This window comes from Calonectris borealis, chromosome Z (genome assembly GCF_964195595.1).
Source record: "Calonectris borealis chromosome Z, bCalBor7.hap1.2, whole genome shotgun sequence".
Classification (NCBI taxonomy): domain Eukaryota; kingdom Metazoa; phylum Chordata; class Aves; order Procellariiformes; family Procellariidae; genus Calonectris; species Calonectris borealis.
Genome location: NC_134352.1, coordinates 49072641 through 49097324, shown reverse-complemented (window position 1 = coordinate 49097324; position 24684 = coordinate 49072641). Strand labels below are relative to the sequence as shown.

General features: G+C 40.4%; 1 protein-coding gene across 9 annotated transcripts in view; it reads left to right on the top strand.

Moving 5' to 3' along the window:
* The window catches only part of FOCAD (focadhesin), a 129205-nt gene that overhangs the window by 59041 nt on the left and 45480 nt on the right, over window positions 1-24684 (top strand). For all 9 annotated transcript variants that reach the window (XM_075137868.1, XM_075137869.1, XM_075137874.1 and 6 more), the window contains 6 exons: window positions 14460-14594; window positions 16198-16248; window positions 16800-16883; window positions 19128-19263; window positions 23210-23398; window positions 23652-23773. In XM_075137868.1, coding sequence (XP_074993969.1) covers window positions 14460-14594; window positions 16198-16248; window positions 16800-16883; window positions 19128-19263; window positions 23210-23398; window positions 23652-23773 — 717 coding nt within the window. The remainder of the gene's footprint in view (window positions 1-14459; window positions 14595-16197; window positions 16249-16799; window positions 16884-19127; window positions 19264-23209; window positions 23399-23651; window positions 23774-24684) is intronic.

The window sequence follows — 24684 nt, the reverse complement described above, 5'->3', positions numbered from 1 at the left end:
CTACAGTGGCAACTTCATTTTCTGTCACTTGATTAGGATGTGTGGTATACTAGTGTAGTCTAGCTGGTGTTACCATGTAGTTTTCTTCTTTTCCTCTCCATATTTTTGCTTTCCCAAGCTTTGCCATTTTAAGTATTTTGACACTTCATTTGCTTTTTTTCTCAAGGCTGGAACAGAATTCTAACCTTGTCTTCTGGTTTTGCTGGCAAGTACTCTTGCACTTTTTGTAAGAAATGGTATATAGCGATATAGCGATAGCTTGAGGGACACTGAATAGCTTCAGGAAGCCTAAATTCATCAGTGAATTTTAGGTGGAGAAGTTACTACTTTTTCTAATCTTAGGAAAATTTTCTTTTCTTCAGAGCACACAATATGACTTAACAGTGACTTTTAACTTGCATGTTACTTCTCACATTTGGTCCTCAACTTCATGTTGGATTCATTGCAGACACAAAATAAATTAAGGAAACTTGTGCTCCAAGTACTTATAATCTGTTAGCACAAACTGGAAAACTACTTGTGTAGTCCACAAAAAGAATTCCCTTTCTGTAGCTGGAATTTCAATGTAAGCATTTTGTATTTGAATGTGGACATACTCTATAGATAGAACGATCATGGCCAAACTTTTTACTGTGGAAATGGCATTGTCGATTGATTTGGCTGTTAATCCTCGGGATTAATAGTAGTGCTTCTGCCTCTGCAGCACCATCATGTTGTTAAGTCAGCTGATTTTGGAGTATTGGGCAAAACATGTTTTGAAAAGAAGATGGTTTTATGTACTCTAATTTATTCCTAGATCATATTTGTCCACAAATGTCACAGGGCAGCCAGGGTCATTTTTCATTATCACAGTGTGTGTCAGAGTCCAATACTCTCTGATCAGGTTATTTTAGATATTCCGTGTGTGGAAGATGTAATGTGTATTATCAAATTTACTTATTTGAAGATAGTTGTTACACAGGTTTTCTGATTCAGCAGAGTGATACAAAATATACGAAAATCACAATACAAATGTAAGTTACACTTAGCAAAATATAGCAATTGCAATATACAGTTCAATGTGATTCCCATCACCCATCTCTGTAACATGCTCACCATTACGATGCTGAGCGTCCCCAGTCACCAGTAAGCAATATGTGGGTTGAAGCTAGCTCAAGCCCGGTGCTCTCTTCAAAATTCTTTTGTGTGCTGGCTAGTTTTTATGCTCTTACGTTGGGCTGAGCCTCGTATTGACTCCCCCCATATGCTGATCTGACTGACTCAGGGACATGTTCACACTCTTTTAATGAACTGGGGAGAAACATTTACACCATCAGTTGATCCACTGAACTGTTTATAGCTGTATATCTAAAACAAAGCAACAGCTGTGATCAGTCCCACCCTGCATTGTTCTCTGAGCTTCATTTGCCCATTTGAGCCTTCTTCCATTGTAGGGGTTTGTTGGTCAGTCACAGTGTGTAGGAAAGCAATGGTATGCCCTTTACTTTTTGCAAGTTGCAGGTATTTCTGTAGCTGGCTCTTACGTGTAATACTTTGCAGTAGAGGATGTGTCTGGTGGGTTTTGCTGCAGTTACATGTTCTGGAAAGTTTCTGATAGGTTTTATCCTAATTGTAGTTTAGAGGAGATTCTGAATTTCAGGCAATAATCATGAACAATGTGGAGCTGCTCTGCAATAAATGATGAATACCATATGTTGGCTTGGTTACTGACATGTTTACTGTCTGGATATACTGATTCAGTTTTAAGGTTTTACCAAAAAGCTAGAAGGGAGGACAAATAATTCAAGAGTAGCTACCTGAGGTTCATTTTGGGACAATAACAGACTGAGTGTCGTGGTTTAACCTGGCAGCAGCCAAATACCACGCAGCCGCTCGCTCACCCCCCCTGCCGGGTGGGATGGGGGAGAGAATCAGAAGGGTAAAAGTGAGAAAAACTCATGGGTTGAGATAAAGACAGTTTAATAGGGAAAGCAAAAGCCGCGCACACAAGCAAAGCAAAGCAAGGAATTCATTCACCACTTCCCATCGGCAGGCAGGTGTTCAGCCATCGCCAGGAAAGCAGGGCTCCATCACGCGTAACGGTTACTTGGGAAGACACACGCCATCACTCCGAACATCCCCCCTCCTTCTTCTTCACCCAGCCTTATATGCTGAGCATGACGTCATATGGTATGGAATAGCCTATTGGCCAGCTGGGCCAGCCGCCCTGGCCACACTCCCTCCCAGCCCCCTGCACATCTGGCAGGACATGGGAAGATGAAAAGTCCTTGACTAGCGTAAACAATACCTAGCAACAACCAAAACATCAGCGTGTCATCAACATTATTCTCACACTACATCCAACACACAGCACTATACCAGTTAATAGGAAGAAAATCAACTCCATCCCAGCCAAAACCAGGACACTGAGGAATCTTTTTTGTATTTCTCCTGAACCTACTGGATTGTTTTAATAAGAATTGCAATTGTACTGGGATACCCTTTTTTCTGTTGTGCATACTCTAGGAAGAGATATCAAGGTTGCTAAGAGGTGATGGAGTTGTTTAGAAAGCTATTAAATGAGACCCATTCCCAGCTGTGTTTTCTAGATTATTTGAAATATGAATATTTCATATATGAAAATGCTTAAATCATTTTTCAGAGTGCCAGAAGTTTTGAGCAGTATAAATATGTCTTGACTTCAAAAAAATCAAGAAGAAAAACCCTTTTCTCATTTTATGTGTTGTTTTAGGATAGAAAACACATAGGCAGTAAGATGACGGCTGCAGCACTGTGATCACAGGGAAGGATTGGCTATGTCAACCTCAATCAAAAGAATTGAGAGCTGTTGTTATGCAAGCGTTGTAGTGCACGCTCCACCCAAAAGGAGAGGAATCTTGGAACTTGCTTTCATTGGAAGAGGTTGTGATACCTGCAGATATCGAAGGATGAACCCAAACAACCGTAAAGAGCTAAGAAATGTTACAAGCAATTTTTGCACCTATTGTTTTACAACGGTTAAAGCACCATTTCTCCTTAGAAAGCAAGTGAAATAGTCCCTGCACAGCGTAATCCAGTTAGGCCTCCTTTGTGGGATAGGGTGGGCTAGGTGACCTCCAGAGGTCCCTTCCAACCTAAGTCATTCTTTGAATCAAGGATTCTGTGATAGACTTGGTGCACCAACCTTGCTGAGGTTTGGTATGAATGGATATTTATCTCAGAGGAAATACTGCTTAAAATTATGTGCTTCTCTGACTTGCTCCCCCCCCCCCCCCCCCGATCAAAAGTGAAATTTGATTTAAATGTTGTTGTTCCCTATTTTTTCCCATGATTTCCCACCCTCTTAGGGCAGTAGGTCACCTGAAGCAAGAGTGCTTTTTCTCTCCTTGACATCCATAAAACCCAGCTTTTAGTTTTTCCCCTCTAGCAAGTATGTTTCCAGTCAGTGCTTTATCCAGCAGTAAGCTTGCTATTTTAAAATAAATTTAAAAGATAATGTTATAATTTACCTGTCCAATTGAGTGACAGAGACTAGTCAATTAGAATTTTTTTTATTTATTAAAGCAAGCGACAAGTAAGCAAAACAGCGCTGGGCGGCCGGGGAGTCTCCTGCTCCACCAACGGCCGGCAGCTTAACAGTCTTTCAGTCCTCTCTTTATACTTTTCGTCTCCTTGTCGGTTGTCAGTTTCTCCAACCATAATCCGTTTCACTCGCGTTTTCTTTCAAATCTTCCAATTGCAATCTACTCCGCCCCCCTCCACCTCGGGTCCTGTCTTGTTGGCAGGTTCTGTCTTGTTGCCAGGCAGGTTCTGTCTTGTTTCCAGACATGTCCAGGGATGTTCTTTCTTGTGGCCAGGGGTATTCAAGGTGTTAAGCAACGATTTCTTATCACGCCGTTCCATCTTACTACACAGCTCCTTTATTCTTAGCATTACCATCCAAACTTTAATGCTCTAAGAAAACTTTAGCGAACTTTAGCAAACATGGTTATGCAAGATTCAAGATAGATTGCAGCCAGCTCAAAGGATATTATGTCACTCTGCGGTTTAATTAACTTTCTTGCTAACACATATCACAGGACTTAATTGCATCTGACACAAAGTTTGATGAACAAAACAGTTCACAGTTTATCACAATCCCCCCTTTTTCTTTTCACCATTTTGTTCATCAAATCGCTTAAGCTCCTGCTGGCTTAAAATGAAGGTCTCCTCCACCTCCGGTATTCCTCCCAAAGGTTCGTACTTGGCTTTTATAATCATCAAATGAGCGGCTTCTAATCTGTTTTTTACAATTGTAACTCTTCTATTGAATATACAGGGTCCAAAAGTTAATACCAATATCAATATAATCAGGGGTCCTGCAATGGTAGATAGTAGTGTAGTAAGCCAAGGAGAGTGATTAAACCAGGACTCATACCAGCTCTGCTGCATTTCTTGCTCTCGTTTCCGTTTTTCTAGGCCCTCTCGAAGTTTTGTCATAGTATCTCTTACGACCCCGGTGTGACCAGCATATACACAACACTGTTCTCCCAAGGCGGCACACAACCTGCCTTGTTGTAAAAACATTAAATCCAGTCCCCTTCTATTTTGTAGCACCACTTCAGATAATGATCTTAATGATTTTTATAAAGCGCTAATTGATTTTTCTATTCGAAGTAGGTCTTCGTCTACCGCTATTCTGAGTGATTGAAATTTCTGATTTTGTTGGACCAATGATGTTATTCCTGTGCCTGCACCTGTTGCTCCTACAGCTATCAAAGTGGCTACTGTCAAAGCTGTAAGGGTGAATGGTTCTTGGTTTTGTAAGTGGTGACTCTGGGTATTCTGGTAATTGTGTACAAATTCCTCAGGGTGGTATATGATCCGGGGAATTATCATCACTTGTATGCAATATTCCTCGGATTCGTTGAACAATTTGAGAGATAGACAGGGGATGATTCCAGTTTTGGAGCAGATCCATTTGGTGGTATTGGCTGGTATTAGCCAATCAGCAGGGGGCTTCTCTTTTAGGGAAGTGTTTGTCTTGCATAATTTAATTTTCTCTGGGGGTACATTCCCAATACACCTTCCTTGTCCTGATACGTACTGCATTGTCAGGCCTGGTTTCCGACCTTCAGAATTCCACAAGCATTGTGTTGGGTTTGAACCGTTTACCCTTTTCGCCTCTAAGTGGATGCCCATTGCCTCATAGAAGGGGGGTTTTATATTGTAACACAACCAACAATGTTGGGTCATATTTGGATTTGTGTTGTTTAACACCAGGTAACTGGCTTGCATCAGTTTCCAAAGGGAATTATCCTCAAGGTTTATGTCAGGGGTTTGGGTGGTTTGGATACTGTTCATCACAGGAACCATCGTTAAATTGTTCTTTATTTTCTCAACCAAACTGTTAGTCAGTACCTGTTTGGGGCCTACTGGCAATGGATCATTTCCTTTTTTATGACAATTAAGCCGCCCCTGTCTGTCCCTGGTTGTGTATATCTCACTCCCCACATTCTTCCGATTATCCACCCTCTGTTTCCAGGGTCGGTAACATTTAAGAAGAGGTATTGGCAGCTTCCACGTCCTTTCCACCCTTGTGGTGGACTGCACCCGTGTGGACCCCATTGGATCTTCAGGTATTTGTCTATACCACTACCCGGTATCCAACTAGGGGCTATGATCTCACAACCCCAATGACTGCAATAATACTGATTAGGGGAGTTACAATAACCTTTCCCAGGATTCGAGCTGGGACACATATAAAATCCCAGGTACTCCCAGCATCGGGATCTTGGGACAAGTTGACATAGAGTGGCCTTGAAGCTTGGTGCTCCCGGAGTTGTTTGGGTTGCAATAACCTGTTGATCCTCGAATCGAAATAGGGTCCATTTAAAAGGTTGGTGGGGGTTATCCTCCGCTTGTATTAAGTTTACACAGATTAAAGCAAACAAGTACCCAATGCTAAGGAGAACTGGTGGGTTCTTATTTCTAATCGAAACTTCCCTTTTTAGCCTGTAGAATTTGATTGTGTCCCTTGTGCCTTTTCCTTTTTCCTCAAGCAATAAGGTCTGGGGCCTCGGGGGTGAGTTATGTTGATCATTGTTATACATCCCCCTTGAGCGTCTCTTTTCCAGCCTCCACTTCTTTACGTCTCTGCCTCCTTCGCCTACACTTTTGCCTAGTGCAGCGAGGTGTACCATCTTCTCGGCAGCAAATGTATTCTTCAGGAGAATGCTCTTGTTTCTCTTTTCGCTTTTTTTTAATAGGCCTCCCAATTTTTGCTTTAACTTGAGGTTGTATACAAGGAATGTTAGGCACTGTAGTTCTACAAATTACTGGTACAATCTCTGGGTGGTAATATTCTCGAGGTTCGTTTGGGTGCGTACACCCCTTTTCTGGGTTAATACCGAGTGCCAAAATTTCCCACCAGGCTTGGGTCCCCTTAATTATTCATCCAGTGGCCACCAACAGCCTTAAAGCTTGTTGAGTTACTTTTCTTTCCTTTTTATAACACTGTTCACAGTGATCCCATAAGAGAAAATCCTCGCTACAATTCCCACCAATTCTCTTTACATAAATTGCATTTTATACAAACAAAAGGATAACAAATACAGTCCTTCCTAGGGCAGAATATAGTGTTAGTTTCAATCCAGTTCATTAGCTTTTTTTTTTTTTCTTCCCCCCCCTCCCCTTCCGGATACCGATCCATGATTTAGCCACAAACTGAGTTTTTAGTAACGCTTGCCCTAAATCAGTGGTTGGATCTAACCCGGAGTACAATTGTAAACTCTTCCTTAATCTTTCTAACCATTCTGTAGGGGTTTCATCTTTCTTTTGTTGTTCATTAAATGCTTTGTTAATGTTCTGTCCTCGAGGAACAGCTTCTTTAATTCCCTGTATAATTATTATCCGTAAATCGGACATGTGGCCTCTATCAACTTTGTTCTGATTATTCCAATTAGGTTTTTGGGTTGGCCACTTTATATCTGCTGCCGGACCTTCTTGATGTTGATGGTCCCATATCCTCATCCAGCTCGTCTGATCATGTCTCTCTCTTCAGACGTAAATAAAATATTCACAATCGCTTGTAGCTCATCCCAGGTATATATATTACGACCTAGGAACTGGTCTGATTTTTCCGAGACTCCTAGGGGGTCTTCCAACAAACTCCCCATTTCTTTTTTAAATTCTCTCACATCCCCTGAGTTAAGTGGGACGGATACATACCCCACGCCACGTGGAGGTCCCCCCATCGCAATTTCTCTAAGGGGGTATAACTCTGCCTGCTCCTTTCTCCGTCTAGTTTGGCTATGGGTTACTACCCTATTTTCCTCAGGGGAACTTGGAACTGAGTCATTTTCGTACCCTCGCGTCACGGATGGGGGGGGTGCCGAAGGCTGCGGAGGAGAGGGTGGTGGAATATAAGGGGGAGGCGAGGTAGGAACCCCTTCCTCGTCCCTCGGTTTCTTTCTCCTATCCCCTTCCTTCTTTTTATTTAAAGGATATAGATTCACTCTGGTCTCTGACCTAATCCATAAATGGGCATATTCACTTTCTTCCAAACTAAAAGGTTCCTTGGAGTGTACATAGATGTTTAGGGCCTGGCAAATCCAATCTTCAAAGGACTCAAATACAGGCCAATATAGATGGTCCCCTTTAATTTGTTTACCACCCCAAACTTCCATGCAATAGTGAATCATTTTTACTTTATCCTTACCCCGCCTAGAGGGGTAATCATCCCAATTTTTAATCATTAAGCCTAACAGACTATCCGGTGGTGTCTGTGGGAGCCTAATCTGAACCTCAGAACCACCCATTGGATCAGAGGGCTTGCTTTTCCTCTGTCCCATCTTCCGAAGCGCCTTCTTTCACTCACACACTCACTTCCCCTGGTTCGTGGCCCAGCCCCTCGCAGGGTTTGGGAACCGCACTACTGAGGGTCCGCACTCACTTCGCCCGGTGGACTACTGAGTCCGGTGGACGTCTCACACAAGCACGCTTCAGGATACCCAACCGAATGGTTAACCGGCCTATACTCACGCATCCTGCGTCTTCGTTCGGGCTTCGTGCACAAATATTATGGGGTTACGGGTTTTATTTGCTTACTGTCAAATTTGAGGTTCGTCGGTAAAGGATTTGGCATAGAGGCACCCTGACAAGGGCCACTTATTCAACGGGGCGCCTCCCCTGCCAAGGACCTCAGGCCAGATTGCCTTTATCCGAGTCACGGCACCAAAATTGTTATAATTTACCTGTCCAATTGAGTGACAGAGACTAGTCAATTAGAATTTTTTTGATTTATTAAAGCAAACGACAAGTAAGCAAAACAGCGCTGGGCGGCCGGGGAGTCTCCTGCTCCACCAACGGCCGGCAGCTTAACAGTCTTTCAGTCCTCTCTTTATACTTTTCGTCTCCTTGTCGGTTGTCAGTTTCTCCAACCATAATCCGTTTCACTCGCGTTTTCTTTCAAATCTTCCAATTGCAATCTACTCCGCCCCCCTCCACCTCGGGTCCTGTCTTGTTGGCAGGTTCTGTCTTGTTGCCAGGCAGGTTCTGTCTTGTTTCCAGACATGTCCAGGGATGTTCTTTCTTGTGGCCAGGGGTATTCAAGGTGTTAAGCAACGATTTCTTATCACGCCGTTCCATCTTACTACACAGCTCCTTTATTCTTAGCATTACCATCCAAACTTTAATGCTCTAAGAAAACTTTAGCGAACTTTAGCAAACATGGTTATGCAAGATTCAAGATAGATTGCAGCCAGCTCAAAGGATATTATGTCACTCTGCGGTTTAATTAACTTTCTTGCTAACACATATCACAGGACTTAATTGCATCTGACACAAAGTTTGATGAACAAAACAGTTCACAGTTTATCACAATAACAAGAAAACACAAACGTAAAACAAAATGTGCTGTACCAGAAGCACTGAGAGCTTGTAAGTTATATGGTGGTTAATGTCTCAAGATGACAATGGTATGTCCCTTCGAACAAACCCAGAATGAAAAAAAAACCCCAAGAACATAGAGATTAAAACAGTCTGGCAAGTCATTGATTACAAAAACAGAATGGTTAAAAGTTGCATATGCTGGCACGTGTATATTGCTGTACTGAAGAATGCATCTTTCTGCAAGTAAATGATGTCTATACTCTTCAATAAAATGTTTAGCATTTGGAAACAGAGGCTGTTTCTTTTAGCCAGTAGATAAATTGAATTTTGCTGGACTTCCACTTCTGAAGATAGACATATATCAATAGATTTCAAATCAGTATTATGTCAATATAATCTCTGCCATTAGTATGAATGTTTTATACATACAGTAAAGAAAATAAATTCTTTCTGTTTGTGAAAGGAAAAAAATGGTTAAAATTGATTTTATAGTGAAAGTATTTTGGTGCTGACTGAAATATTATTTATTCACTATAGTCTGCTAAGTACTAGATCCTGTATGGCAGTAATACTGCCCTTAGTGCGTATGATACTTACATATACAGGAATATGTGTCGGAAACAATCCTCAGTGGAATACTGTAAAGATATCACATGATTGTTGTAATACTATTATTGTTTATCTGTGACTTAATGGAGGGCCAGTGTTTTTGTCATACTAAATATACGTGGTCCAAAACCAATATGTTGTTTCAATGTGGCTGATAAAAGACGTTTGATATATGTTGTTCCTGCAGATTTCACTTAGCTCCATCTGCCGTGGGGTTTAACACTGAAAATGCTAATATGTCTAGTTGTTCCAAACAATTTTCACAGAGTGCAATTTGCCGTTGCTTAGGCGTAGTATGGATATCTGCTAAATTTGAAACTTCTGTTAGATTGCTGCCTATTTTTTATGGCCTTTTTTCCCCTGTTAGCTGAAATTGGAGAATGGGTGTGATACTATAGGAAAGAATGAAATGAAATGTTCTTGGCTAGCTAATAATTTTGTAGTCTTCCTAAACGACAATATCAAATGAGACCCCATGAATACGCAACTTTATTTGTTTCTCCGCATATTAATACAAGGTGTGTTTTCTGTTTCTAGACAACTACCTTATTGCAAAGTTGAAATTTTTAGATAGTTTAGTTTAGTAAGAATTTACAGTGCTAATAGATATGTTTGTCTTTCTGAATACTGGAAGAGGTATTTTCTTATTCTTGCAAACTGTGTTTTGAAAGATGGGAAAGAGAAGTGTAATTTTCACTTGGAATGTTATCAAATTAGGCATTTCTAGCCATCAATGGTTGTTACCATAGAAATGTACTCATGGGTTTGCTATTCCTGAAATGGATTCAACTCAAAAGGCATCTTCAGTTTTTTAAACTGCACTCTAAAATGTGTTTCGCACTCACTGAAGTGACTGCTTAATTTGGCAATTACCTGAATTCAGGGATACCAAGCATACTGGTTTTTTCGGTGCAGAGTAACTCTAAAACTGCCTTTCTTAATGCGTTTGTGGACACAAACATCCCTTCATTTGATTTCATTACATAGATGGATTTGTATTTCTCTTTGACTGAGTCTTCTGTTGCTTTGGTGTAATTTCATAGACCTGGAAGAAATTTTCATGGCATTTGCTCAGATTGTTTAGAGAAGAGTTTTGATTTGCAGTTCTGGTATGTTTTCCCCTTTAAAAGGCTGAGTATATATACCTTGCTCTGCCATAGCTATTTTTTCTTTTTTTGGTCTAGACTTTGGTTCTAACCCTGCATTGTTATGGGTTTGGTATTTTTCTTTCTTTGTTTTGTTGCTGTGGTTTGGGGTGGGTGGGCTAGTTTTTGTTTATTGGGTCAGGCTTTTGCTTTGTGGCTCTTCCTGTTTTGCATCATTTTTATTACAGTGGAGTCTGAAATCTGAAAGACAAATGGTAGCAACAGATAAATTCCAGACAGAATTATTTTAGGTATGGTGGCAAAATGTGAAAAGTGAAATTCTCCACAGGGAGCAATGTGAGGTTTGGCCAAATGCTGCAGGAAAATTATTTAAGTTTTCACTAGATGTTGTGGTTTAACCCCAGCTGCTCACTTCCCTCCCTCTCCCCCCTCAGTCAGGTGGGGGAGAGAATCGGAAGAGTAAAAGTGAGAACACTTCTGTTGAGATAAGAACATTTTAATAATGGAATAATAATAATAATAATAATAATAATAATAATTAAAAAATCGTAATGAAAAGGAAAATAACAAAAAGAGAGAAATAAAACCCAAGAAAGACAAATGATGCAAATGAAAAGCAATTGCTCACCACCAACCGACCAATGCCCAGCCTGCCCCCAAGCAGCAGCCCCCCCAGCTTTCCCCTGAGCATGACATCATATGGTATGGAATATCCCTTTGGCCAGTTTGGGTCAGCTGTCCTGGCTGTGCCCCCTCCCAGATTCTTGTGCATCTCCAGCCTTCTCAGTGGGTAGAGCTGAGAAGCTGAAAAGTCCTTGACTTAGTGTAAGCACTACTTAGCAACTAAAACATCAGTGTGTGTTATCAACATTATTCTCATACTAAATCCAAAACGTAACACTAAACCAGCTACCAGGAAGGAAATTATCTATCTAAAACCAGGACACTAGAATACATGGCTCCTTACAGAGAGAGAGCATGGGTAACTGGAAATCTCACGAGGAAAAATGAGAAAGTTTTAGTACCAATAATACTATCTAGGCAAGCTTCCTGTGGAACTCAACTACTTCTTTTTGTGACTTTTGTATAATTCTTCAGCTAGAACTGTACCACTGACTGAGCATCTTAGAGGTGTTTTTCAGTGCCTAGAAATGCAAAATGTTGTACTGACTGCTGGTTTAGCTGTCATGCAGATCTTCAAAGGTGAAAATAAGCCAGGTGAGGCTTATTTTTATCCAGGAAGGGCTACGTAGGAACAATTATGTCTCACTGCTGTGCTGTAGTTAGAATAATAGTGTAAATGTGTAGTCGTTATTTTCTTCACTATACAAAGTTGATTAAGTTGTGGTGAATAGCTAGAAAACAGTTATGGCCTAGTAGTCTTTCAGCGTTATAAAAGGTAGGATGAACACAGAAGACATCACTGGTGTCAGCAGCATCATTTCAAACCCTTAGAAACATTCTAACCACCTAACCCCAAATGTTCTGAATGTGACCTGATACAGCGATCATTCCTGAGTGTGTGGACTGCCTGAAGCGCAGACTCATTGATATATAGACTGCTCCTTTTTTATCTCAAATGTGCATTAGTCCTAGAGGTAAATGTTGACATTATTTTTATATACCTAATAAAGAGCATAGATGAATGGTTGAAGAAAAAACAAAAAAGGGATTGATAGGCCTTACACTGGAAGGAGTGGATATGCAACAGGCACGTGCCATATCCCTATTTTGCTCAGCAAAGAATCACTGCAGCAGCTGGTGAAATCAGCTTTTGAAATCACTGTGCCCTACCGGCAGAACAAAACCTGATCTTTTCACTGGAGATCTTAGGGTTCAATCTGAGCTTTAGAAGCTGAATACAAACAGGTAAGCACACAAAAAAGATGACTTGCATGATGAACAGATCTTGTGCATCATCAATCTAATAGTTCCCGTTACTTTAGGTCTTATGGCAAAGAGGAATCAGTAAGCAAATAGTGAAATAACTGTGAATTTTTAAGACAAACTCTCATCTAAGAGTATATGGAGGAATGCGAAGGTGCTTATTTAGCTATCAAACGGGTAGATGAGTTACATTGGTAGTTTGAGCTGATTTTGCAGTAAATATGTTTTATAATGCACTTGGTTCTTGTTTTTATTCAATGTAATGTCTGTGAGTCATAGTTGGCTAGAATAGGGTAAGTACAGACCAATTTTTTTGAAAGCTGCAAGCAGTAACCTCCAAATGAAAAAAAATGGCACTGTTCCACTAGACCCAGAAGTTCCTGATGCTCAGCTTTATTTCCAAGCTTCAGATGACAACAAAACCTGCTTTATTCAGAGCACTCACACACAAAAAAGTCTACTCACAAACGTGAATACTTCTACTTAGGGACGCTAAAGAAATCTTTTCTGTCTACTGCTCATGTTCACCACAGTATTTTATGAAGAATAACAGCAGCACACAGGAATATTTCAAGCTGAGGTATGGCCTACTCTATAGGTGGTTCTTCAAGTATGAAAGTGATTTGAATAATTTTATACACACTGGAAATTCTTCAGACTGTTCCTCACACCAATCCAGAAGCTTTTAGAAATTTGTGATGACTTACACAGTCAAAGCAAATGGCCTTTCTCACCTTTCAACCTGATAAGTGTTCAAGAAGTAAGCATCACTCTGGTCCTTTTGGAAGGGGAAGGGAATCCAATGAAACACTCGTCTTCAACTCCAAATCCATTCACAGCTAATACCCCTATTTCCATTATCCTCACCTCATTTCTCTTTCAGTAGGAAGGGAACAATTTACACTGCAAAATCAGGTCAACTACCAAATATTGTCCTCCTGAGTTGAAAAAAAAAAGAAAAAGCATTATTTTTCCAGTTTATGCTGGGTTCTTTGTAGCATGGAAGCCTGCAGATACTTCTCTTTTTACCTGCCATTGCCAATATTCTGTTGTGGTTGCTTTTTCTTCCCACCCCCCCCCCCCCCCCCCCGCCCCCTTCTCTCTTGAGGACCTAATCACTGGGATTGCAGAAGTGTGTCTAAAGTGATTTCAGCTTCTATTTAATGCACAGTAACTTTCTGGTTGCTAGTATAACTGCAAAGGCAGTTTTAAGAGGCTGAAGTTACTATGTTCTAAGGACTTGGAAAGCAAATGACAAGACTCCAAATTCATTATTAACAGAATAAAAATACATTCTATGATTTACAAAAACTGTGAAACTGGTTTGAAAGTTAACAATTGGAAGCATGATGTTACTATCATCTGTGGTTTCCTGACAGAATTATTTTTTTTATGGTTCTGGTTCGTTGAAGTGATTTCTCTCACTGTAAATTGTAAGAACTGACCTGCTTAGTATAGGGCTAATGAAGTCATGGTATTAGTGTTTATTTTAGTTTGACATTTTCCCAACGATTTCTGGATTCCTGCAGTTTTACATTTTTCTTTTGTTCTGCAAATTTGGTTGGATTTGATTGTGTTTAAAGATTAAGGGCATTTTGTTTTGGAGGGCTCCCAAGGAACATAGCTTCCTCTGTAGCTTCCTCTGCTTTCATCCTGTTGAACTCCCAGAGGCAGCGTATGCTAATTTGAACAAGTGAAGTAGAGCAGTAGTGTTATATGAAGATACATCTGCAGCTTTATGTGTATTGCTAACAGTGTCCTATTTATGCCTACTGGTAGCTGCTTTATCTGGTGAAGAGTTGTGCAGTATTATTGCATGGTGTCAATTAATATACTGTGACACTGTTAATAGAAGTGAATTTTTAACATACTTGCTTTTTCTTTTTATGAACCCTATATTAATTCCTGTTCCCCAGTAGGAAGAAAGAAGGCAAGCGCTGGAAGGAAGTGTTGTTTAAGTCAAGTTGGGATTGCTGTTAGTAATGGTGCCTCCCACTTTCCATCTAGGTTGTTTGCATCTGTTCTACATGGAATGCTCTGTCACCAAAGCTGAGCTGTGATACAAGACCCCTCATTTTGAAAGCACTGAATGAATTGTTTGCCCTGGTTCCCTCATTAACAGTGAATACAAATGAATATGAGGTATGTACTCATGGACTAAGGTGAGTCTCTTCTTTTAGTATGTCTTTGTAAATGGGTTTTAAATGTACCTGCTTGGTTATAATATCTCTAAATTGCACCCACTGCCTAATTCAGGTTAATCATAATGCACATTTCCATACAGCTTCACATAGAATCGTAGAATCATAGAATCATTAAGGTTGGAAAAGACCTCTAAGATCATCGAGTCCAACCGTCAACCCAACACACCATACCCACTACACCATGTCCCAAAGCGCCTCATCTACGTGTCTTTTAAATACTTCCAGGGATGGTGACTCAACCACTTCCCTGGGCAGCCTGTTCCAAGGCCTGACCACTCTTTCAGTAAAGAAATTTTTCCTAATGTCCAGTCTAAACCTCCCTTGGCACAACTTGAGGCCATTTCCTCTTGTCCTATCGCTGGTTACTTGGGAGAAGAGACCAACCCACACCTCGCTACAACCTCCTTCCAGGTAGTTGTAGAGAGCGATAAGGTCTCCCCTCAGCCTCCTCTTCTCCAGGCTAAACAACCCCAGTTCCCTCAGCCGCTCCTCCTAAGACTTGTGCTCCAGGCCCTTCACCAGCTTCGTTGCCCTCCTCTGGACACGCTCCAGCACCTCCATGTCCTTCTTGTAGTGAGGGGCCCAAAACTGAACACAGTATTCGAGGTGCGGCCTCACCAGTGCCGAGTACAGGGGCACGATCACCTCCCTACTCCTGCTGGCCACACTATTTCTGATACAGGCCAGGATGCCATTGGCCTTCTTGGCCACCTGGGCACACTGCCGGCTCATGTTCAGTCGGCTGTCAACAAGCACCCCCAGATCCTTTTCCTCCGGGCAGCTTTCCAGCCACTCTTCCCCAAGCCTGTAGCATTGCCTGGGGTTGTTGTGACCCAAGTGCAGGACCCGGCACTCGGCCTTGTTGAACCTCATACAGTTGGCCTCAGCCCATCGATCCAGCCTGTCCAGGTCCCTCTGCAGAGCCTTCCTACCCTCCAGCAGATCAACACTTCCACCCAACTTAGTGTCATCTGCAAACTTACTGAGGGAGCACTCAATCCCCTCATCTAGACCATTGATAAAGATATTGAACAAGACTGGCCCCAAAACTGAGCCCTGGGGAACACCGCTCATGACTGGTCGCCAACTGGATTTAACTCCGTTCACCACAACTCTCTGGGCTCGGCCGTCCAGCCAGTTTTTTACCCAGCGAAGAGTGCACCTGTCTAGGCCGTGAGTCGCCAGCTTCTCTAGGAGAATGCTGTGGCAGACGGTGTCAAAGGCTTTACTGAAGTCCAGGTAGGCCACATCCACAGCCTTTCCCTCATCCACGAGGCGGGTCACCTGCTCATAGAAGGAGATCATTATCTTGCATTAGTGAGTCCTGGGAGATAGGTGAGAAATGCCAGTGCAAGGTTGATCAGAGGTTTCCCTCTGCCAGAATGTGAGGACATGTGAATGCCTCTACAGTTCAAACCTGCACCCCTTCCACTTTGCTAGCTTACTGCATGTGGCAGCAGTTTGTTTCAGGTAACTGCCTCTATTTCAACTGCTTATTTGGTTAAAGAAAATCTGAATGCCTGTTTTGTTCGCCTTTATAGAAATTCAAAGCTCAAGTTATCACCTTCCTTTGGAACAACACACAAAACAAGGTAGGTGATACAATTGAAAAAGTTAATTCCTGGTGTCAGCAACTAAATATTAAGTTTTATAGCTTTCTCTCAAGACAAGGTTATCAGTGTCAGCAATCTCATTTTCTAATAGGTTTTTCTTCTTGTCAGTGACCATTTAACACTGTTTTTGAAGCAATGTAATGCACATGAAAGGTGGTAACTGATGGTCTTAACATCTGCCACTCCCAAGGAGAATTGTAATGCAAAGTAGTATGACTCCTCTGGTAGGCTTCAGCCTTGATGTGGTGAAGCATTCTTGGCAAAGGTGCAGCTGTGACAACTAACTCAATTCTTTCTTAGGGTATTGTAACGCAGTGGGAATGTTGGACCATCATCTCCATGGGGCTGGTGGAACCAAAGTATTTTAGTTTAAATACAGCTTGGATATTTCTACATAACCTACCCTCACAGCAGTAATGGAGTGTAGCAATCAGAATGTTTGCTATCAAGCCTAGATAATTGATTTCCAGTAGGTAGCAATACCGTATGCTGTGCTTGTGATTTTCTTTTTCTTCCTGTTAATTTTCTAGGATGCTGTTGTAGCCATTTCGGCCTATAAATCACTCTCGTCATTTGGCTCTGAAGAACATACAATTCTTCATCTTCCTGAACAGGTAGCAGTGTTGTATGTTTAATAGTAAGGACATCTGACACTTCCATCTGACATAGGTTGTATCCTATGGGAGGGAAACAAAGGCCTTGTGCCATCTCTACCAGACAACCATCAGAGCCTCATAGAATGAATATGAGCTCCTGCTGGTGAAATGGGATGATATTATGTATGATTAGCGTAACTAAGACTTATGGGAGAGGAAAGGCACAAATGGAGGCTGAGCGAGGTCTAAGCAGTCAGAAGGTAGTTTTTCTGCTTTCATTAGTTAAATCAGCAGGTTATTTTTGGGGGTACCTGGTTTGCATTTTATGCTCTTCTGTTGGTGCTTGCAGTTGAGTCTTGACATTAAACAGCTTTTGTGATTACCGCTTCATCCATTGCAGTCACACTCATGCTTAGTGCTTTTGTTCCTGAAATGGGCAAGTCAGTTTGAAAAGTAGGTGCTATTTCTGGAATTAATCTGAAAACTTTTCCTGTGTTTCTGTTCTGAACTTTTACAGCATAACATTTTGCTTTTTTGTTAATAAAGGCAGCCAGAAAGAAATTGAGGTACTTATTGGAAAGTTTTTTAAGTATGTAGAGGGCTGTTAAACTCTGAAACTTTAGTCTGATCAGTTGACTCAATAACCTTACAAAATAAAAGAGTTCAAGGAGATGAACGTATAAGGTCATCTATGTGACTTTTTTTTTTACAATAACTTTGTAAGAGAGACTAGGCAATAATCAGTAGTGATTGGTACTTTATGGCCTGGTAAATACTTCTCTAAGTTTTTATTTACTGCATTATTACAAGATTGGCTCCATTTGTAACTGGCCTTTATGAAAAGGTCGGAATAAGCAACTTTAAAATTAAAAAACGTACTTGCTTTATATAAATCGATGAGAAGAGTTCAGCATAAATCTTACAAATTAAAAATGTGTTTTGCATAGAAGAGCAGCAGAAGATAGAATGAGGGAAATCTCTAAACACTGCTGCAATACTGAATCTTTCACAGTAGTATATAACTGTATTATTGGTGCTGTTGTTAGTGTTAATTTTAATCAACATTAATTTTCAAAGTGCTATCATTTTGTGTATAGCCTTCACCTAGAACTGGGTTAAAAGACCAGTTAATAAGAAACCAGAATGATGAAGCTAGTGAGTGGGTGTTTGATTGGAGGAGATCAAGATGTATATGTTTTAATTTAAGAACACTATGGTGATAGATAGTTTAGTTTGTTGTGGATTCTATATTGCTTGCTTCTGTAATTTTAAACAATGAAGATTTGCTGCTTAGAAGTTAGATAACTAACAGGTGTGTGTTTGTAATTGTGTGGAGTAGTAATTAATTACAAACTGTGTGTTTTAGAGGTAGTGATAATTAATTTTAGCTATGGAAACTATAAACAAACGTGGCCCAAGCATGGCTCAGGGACAAATTGCGACCCTATAAGGTAAAGAGGAAATAAGTTCATGAAGAGTTCACTACCCTGCCGACCACCAGAGACCACCCGAGACCCCCAAGGAGACCCTAAAGGCTTTAGTGCGCATGTGTTTAAGATGATGTAATATTATAATTAGTTCTCGGAAATGTAATGAATATGTAAAAGAGGAATTTAAAATATGTATGAGAAGCATGGATATAAACAGAAAGGTGACTAGACCAGGTGTGCTTGATTTGTGGCAAGTCCACCGAGCACCCAGGCCTGAATAAAACAATATCTCTCCTGAGCGTGTGGAATTGGTTACTTGCACGCCGGGCACGAATCTGCTTTTCGAACAATACTGTTACTTTACACTTGTTAGAAAATGAGTAAATATGTTTTCATTGAAAGGGTTGTAAATATGTTGCAGTTTTTCACATTCTGAAAACTAGTATGGAAAAATAACGTATAGCAGAAATAGTCTGCGTATATTAAAGTGCCAATATAAAACACTGTTTTACTCTAATTGAAGAAGAGTCAGAGTGAAAATGAAGTTTTAGTAATATTAGTTCAGTCTATAAGTGTCAAGATTAATTTTACTATTACAGGTATGGATTTACATACCTATGTGTTTTTTATCAATAGTTTTGCCTTTCATTCAGGTAGAAGAAAAGCTTTTATTCTTTCAGCTTCAACTTAATGAAATGAAGTGAAATTAACGAAATGGGGAATTTTTCATATTTAGTTGGTATTTTTGACACTTGGTTGACACTTGGAATTGTGAAAGGTAATGAGAATTTGGAATTTTTGTGCTGATATTTCCTTTTTTTTAATCTTTCAGGCACGACCAGAAGTTGACTCACTGGAGGAGGTAGACATGAATGAAGATGAAGAAGAGGAGAAGGAGGCAGATCTTTTTGTTCCGGGTTCTTCATATATCAAGCTGTTGTCTCTAACGCCAGCTTCTGTTTTAGGAGGTATAATATATTCAGTATTTGATGTTACTTTGCAGATTTATAATCACAGTGACTGTACAGACATATGGCTTTCTTATAATGGAGTGTCATGTTAAAGTGTAGCCTTCCCCTCCCACCCCGGGAAAATATCTTACCAAATCGCAGGAAAAAATGTAAAGGAGAAGTTCAGAGGAAAACAAAACCCCCAACCCATTTTTAGGAAGACAGTAGGTCAGGGGTCCTGATGGTGGAAAAAATGCATGTAACATAACTTAAAAATCCTTATCTGTCCCATAGGAAAAGCCAGTTGCTTATCATTTACTTCGTGTCCATTGTTTCATCACAGTGCAACTTCAAAAGGGAACACTGAACAGATGTTTTTAAAGGCAGCTCTGTATTTTAGCACAGGGTAGACTAAAGAAAAAAAAACCACACCCAAAGCCATACTGTTTTATAAACAGAGTATTAATAGAATTAAAACAATGCTATGCAAAATCTACTTAATCAATACAGATATTAGTGCTATGCTTAATGCTTAATTTTAGTGATGCATATTGATACTGAAGTATGCCTCAAGAGATGGTGTCTGGTTGATGCACTTTTGATACTTATGCAGTTGAATCCGCCTTTAGTATTTGGGATTTTTAATGTTCACTTGACTAGTCTCATTAATGCTATGTTTCACTTCCAGTTACAAGATTGTGACATTAGTGCCTAGACACAGGCATTGTTATTTCGCTCTTTGTAGAATACCTGGGATCTTGACGTGTGAACCTGTAAACATTATGACACTACTATTGACATATTAGTAGTATTTTGTAGTATTTTCTCCCAGTGGGGGCTCCTAGAAAGATCCATTCATTAAATACTCCATGCATTGGAGTCTGGAGCATGTGCAACCTTACCTGGAGAGGTGTAGGCGCTAACTAGTAAGTTCTGGAAGCTTTGTGGGGAAGACTGACATAACCTACTTCAATGAAAAAGAGTGATGATGTATCTGGGCAGAAAACTCGAGCTATGTTAACGAATGCTGAGATAGGCAACTTACCAGGAAGATGGGAAACCAAAATGGACTTCAGAGAGAACAGACTGAATAAAAAGATGCAGCTACCACAGACTGGTATAAAAACATATATGCAAATAGCTTTTCCAACCCAAACATTCACTGAATAGATTCTCCCTCAGAGGAATCGTCATCTTCTAACACTGTTAGTTAACAGAGAATACAGAACAGTTGAGCAGAAACTTTAGTGACCCGCAGGGATGGTTGTTGTGAGTTAATTGCTCCACTGAAAGAGTATGAAACTGGGTTCATGAGACTATGTCCAAGATAGGCCAAGAGCCACAAAGTCTCTGTTCTATTGGAGCTGAATCTGTGCCATCTCATCTGCTGGAATCCTGCTGTTACACATTGAGCTTAATTCACTACTTCCTTACTGCTTAGAAGGAGAAGGACCAAGATGCTTTTTAAGATGACAGTTTCTGTTTCTCAGAGTTTCCCCCAAAGTCCTTGTTAGTGCACACCAAATCAACTGAAACTTTTCAAGGAAGTTTAGCTTTCTGCTTGTGAGATCTCTCTTCTTCTTGCTTTTCTTTGCTGATTCCTTAAACTCTGAATTGCTGCTTTTCTTCCCCCCCTCCCCCTCTTCTTTAATCCTTGCAGGAGGAGGAAAATCTTTAGTTTTTTTCAGCCTCTGCATGCTTCTTCCTGAAGAGTTAAACACTTAATGCTATGGCAGCTGCAGTTAAAAGGTTCCAACCAGAAGGTGGACTTGGTGCTGGCATTAGTATTGAATTGTGGGAGGAAAATGTCTAAGCTTGCAAACAAATCTATAGGGCCTATTTCTGCAATAGAGCTGAGTTAAAATTAGGAAACAAAGTAAAAGTAGACTTTCTATGGCAGTTGATTGGAACATGCTGCAATTCTAATTTACCAAAGCTGTCTGCTTATGTAAAGCATTGGAAAGTGAAGTTTTAGGTAGTATTTTCTCTCAAACGCCTTTAAAACTGATTGTCACTTCTGTTTCCATATTGCATCAAAGCATTATAGTCCACAGGGTATCAGAAGTGGTATAACAGCCTAATTTTTTGTTTTAATTGTTTTTCATTCTGGATATCTGAGATTTGTCTGAAACCTGGTAGTCAGAGAATTAAAAACAATCCCATATAACAAACTATAAACTTCAGACAACAGCTATTTATTTATTATTATTATTTTTATTGAGAGGTATATCTCTGCAGGAAGGATGCTAAGAATTTTGTTCCTGTGATGTTAGTTACCTCTTTTTTTCCTTCAGACTGATTCCAAGCTTTAAAAGATGATATTCTAGTATTTGCCGCACATTTAGGTGTTTCATTAAATTTATCCAGATTTTCTAGTTTGAGTTATATCTGGCAGCCTAGATCTTTCGGTTGTCTCTCTTGCCTGAAGAATTGCTTTTGAATGGCTTGTAAGTATTAAGTCCTTTGGGATAACTAGCCAGTGTAGTAATAGTACAGCAGTGATATTACCTGTGTTAGCGTGTCTCTGTCAATGTGGATGGTTACCAGCAGAGAAAGAGCTGTTCTCTTTCAGAGAATTTCTTCTCTATTGCTGTAGCTACCCTAAACAAAAAAGCTCTTATGGAAGTTTAGAGCAGGTAGGTGGATAGTATTTTCATGTCAATAAATTTAGTTTTGTTGGAAGTCTATATAGTGTTGAGGACTGGGGACAAAGATCTATAGTTTCTGTCTGAATCACTATAGTGAAAATTGCTAACTGCATTCTGGGGTTTCTGTTTGAAGAATATTGGCATTACAGGTGGAGAAACAAAAATCCCCAGATGTAGGTGCCCTTTCTGCCATGCTACAATAACCTATCGGATTTAGATTGCTATTCCACTATGAAGTTGAACCGGGAGAGAGAATTGCTGAAATTCACGGGAACTTGCTGAAAATAGGAAATGTGAGGAAGTTCCAGTATAAAACTATTTTATTCCAGGCTGCCATAGGTATTTCATGGACTCAGAAAGAATGAGTGAGTGCCCTTTTGTCTCCTTTGTCCTCTAGTTCTTAGTCAAAGCAGGACTGCATGTGATTTGGGAATTTTTTGTATGCCAAAGTTTCGAGCCTAGTGTGAAACAATTGTTATAAATCCCCTTAAAACTCAGTTGTATAACAAAAGCACTAACAGGCTTTTAAACATACCAGGTTTGCAAGATGCTGGTACAATGTTGGCTCTCAGTTGTGAGGTGGTAACAAATACCATGCAGTCATATATATGTACATACATGGTACATACAGAAACATGACCCTTTTTTCTAACGTGCCTGCAGTTAGCTGCTTCAGATTGACTCCACAAATGAACAATAACTTTATATTAATTCTGTATAATTTTAAACCTGGTTAGACTATAAAATGCATAGCTTGAGAGCACAGAACTTAATAAACAATTTGTACTGCTATGGTAACAGAAATCAAGGTAATACTTTCCTCTCTCTGTATCCCCTGGTTGCGTATACACACTCTCTCCATCTATCCTCTTTGCATTGTGCTTCTTTTAAGTCTCTTTAAAAACAACCTGGTTTTAGAGACAATATTTTTCACTAGTTGGTAAACATAAGTTTTATTTCTCGTTGTCATTCTGTCAGCATGTGCCAGTGTTGTTGATGTAGCAGTCAAAGAATGCAATCAACAGCTCATGGAATAGTTAAGGCTATTTTTCTTCCCAGCCATTGTATCTGACATGACTTACTCAGAGCCTCTTGAAGTTGTAGTGGCAGCAAGTATGGAGTCAGAGAGACTTGCTAAAAGTTCTCAATTTTTTGACTTTGAGCTTTCATCTGAATGTGTCATTACTGGTTTATCTAAGCATATCTCCCCTGAAGCACAGGTGTCGTTTTGGGCTTTCCAGGGTTTGTTTGGTCTCTCAGTCATCAGGCTCTGACATTCCCTTTCCTCTTTCCTCATTTTCTTGCACTTCATCCAGCATTTGAGGAGTTTGCAGCATCACTTGTGAAACAGGAGATGACCAACATGCCCCGTGGTGTGTATCATTCTGCCTTGAGAGGAGGGACCACACGCTCAGACCAGGGGAAGACGATGGCAGGTGTTCCAAACTTCTTGCTGAAAATGTATGAGAGAAACAAGCAGCCAGGCATGACACCAGGTCTTGCAGGTAAGCTGTCACTTTCTTGAAGTTAGACAAGTATACATGCTTTGACCTAAAGATTTCTATGAATTTGAGAGTGAAATCAGTTTAAGAAACAATGATGTCTTATGCCACTTGCATATGCTTACATAGGCTTTTAAATTGTTGGCTTTCTTAAGTTTACTTTACTTTGCTTTGGGTTTTCCACCGACTTATGCAAGACTTCTGAACTATTAGCTTGAGTATTGACCTTTCTTTTCTCCTTACTTCCCGCTTTAAGCTGGCATGTTGTCGTGTTATGACCTTCCAGTCCATATGGGCAAAGATGGAAAGCCTATTAATCGATTTCTGGCCAGCAGGGGACGCAATTTCCAGCAAATGTTGGTAGCCCTCATTCATGAGGTAAGTTGCATGAAAACAATGTATGAATATCTGAACATTTGAAAGATTTTTTTTTTTTTCCACCCCAGAGCAATACCATTTCCTGTTCTACTTTTCAAGGATAGAAAAGCTTAAACGGTCCCAATACTCCTCTTTCTCTGTCCCATGTACAGTCAATTTGGTGCTATTAAAGATAATTTGATTGTATGCTGTTTTGTACAGAGGAGCCTTTTCTTCAGAGCACAGGATGGATCCTGTGTTGACATGAACCAGAACTGTGTAATAAAAGGAAGTGTTTTATCTAAGAGTCATACTGTACTTGATGCAGAAGTTGGAAGAGGTAGAATGAATGAGATACGGGTTGCAGGTGGGAGCGTGTCTGCGTCCTGATTTTGGTTTGTGACTGACACCCAACAGAGCTGGAGCCTGCCTGCTGCAAAATTTCTTTATGATGCTAATAAAATCACTGACACCGAACACTTTCTGTTATGAAGTAAGTATAGCACAGGATCTCAGTGGGAAGAGAGTTTTGGAGAGTTTTCTGTTTACAAACTGACACAGAACACAGGTGCCTGCAGTGGAAAATGCATGGGGGCTACATTCTGATCCTGTGATGCATCTGCATGGCTCCCTCCTGGCTTAGCTCTCAGGTCCTGCTCCCTGCTTGTTTACACTGCATTTGTACTGGTTCACTTCCTTGGTCTTTTTGGAGCAAACGAACTAGTTCCCCCTCTAACAAACCTGTCTGCAGCATAGTTTGCCTGAAGTTTCCAGTCAAGCAATGTGAATGAGTACCATGCTGAAATTGGCTGCCTCTACATAGTGCAGTCTTCCAGCTCTGTACCATCTCTGAAACACTTCAGTGTGCTACTATACACATAAAATTTTTACCTATCATAAAACATCTTATCATTTTGGTCCTTCTGAACTGA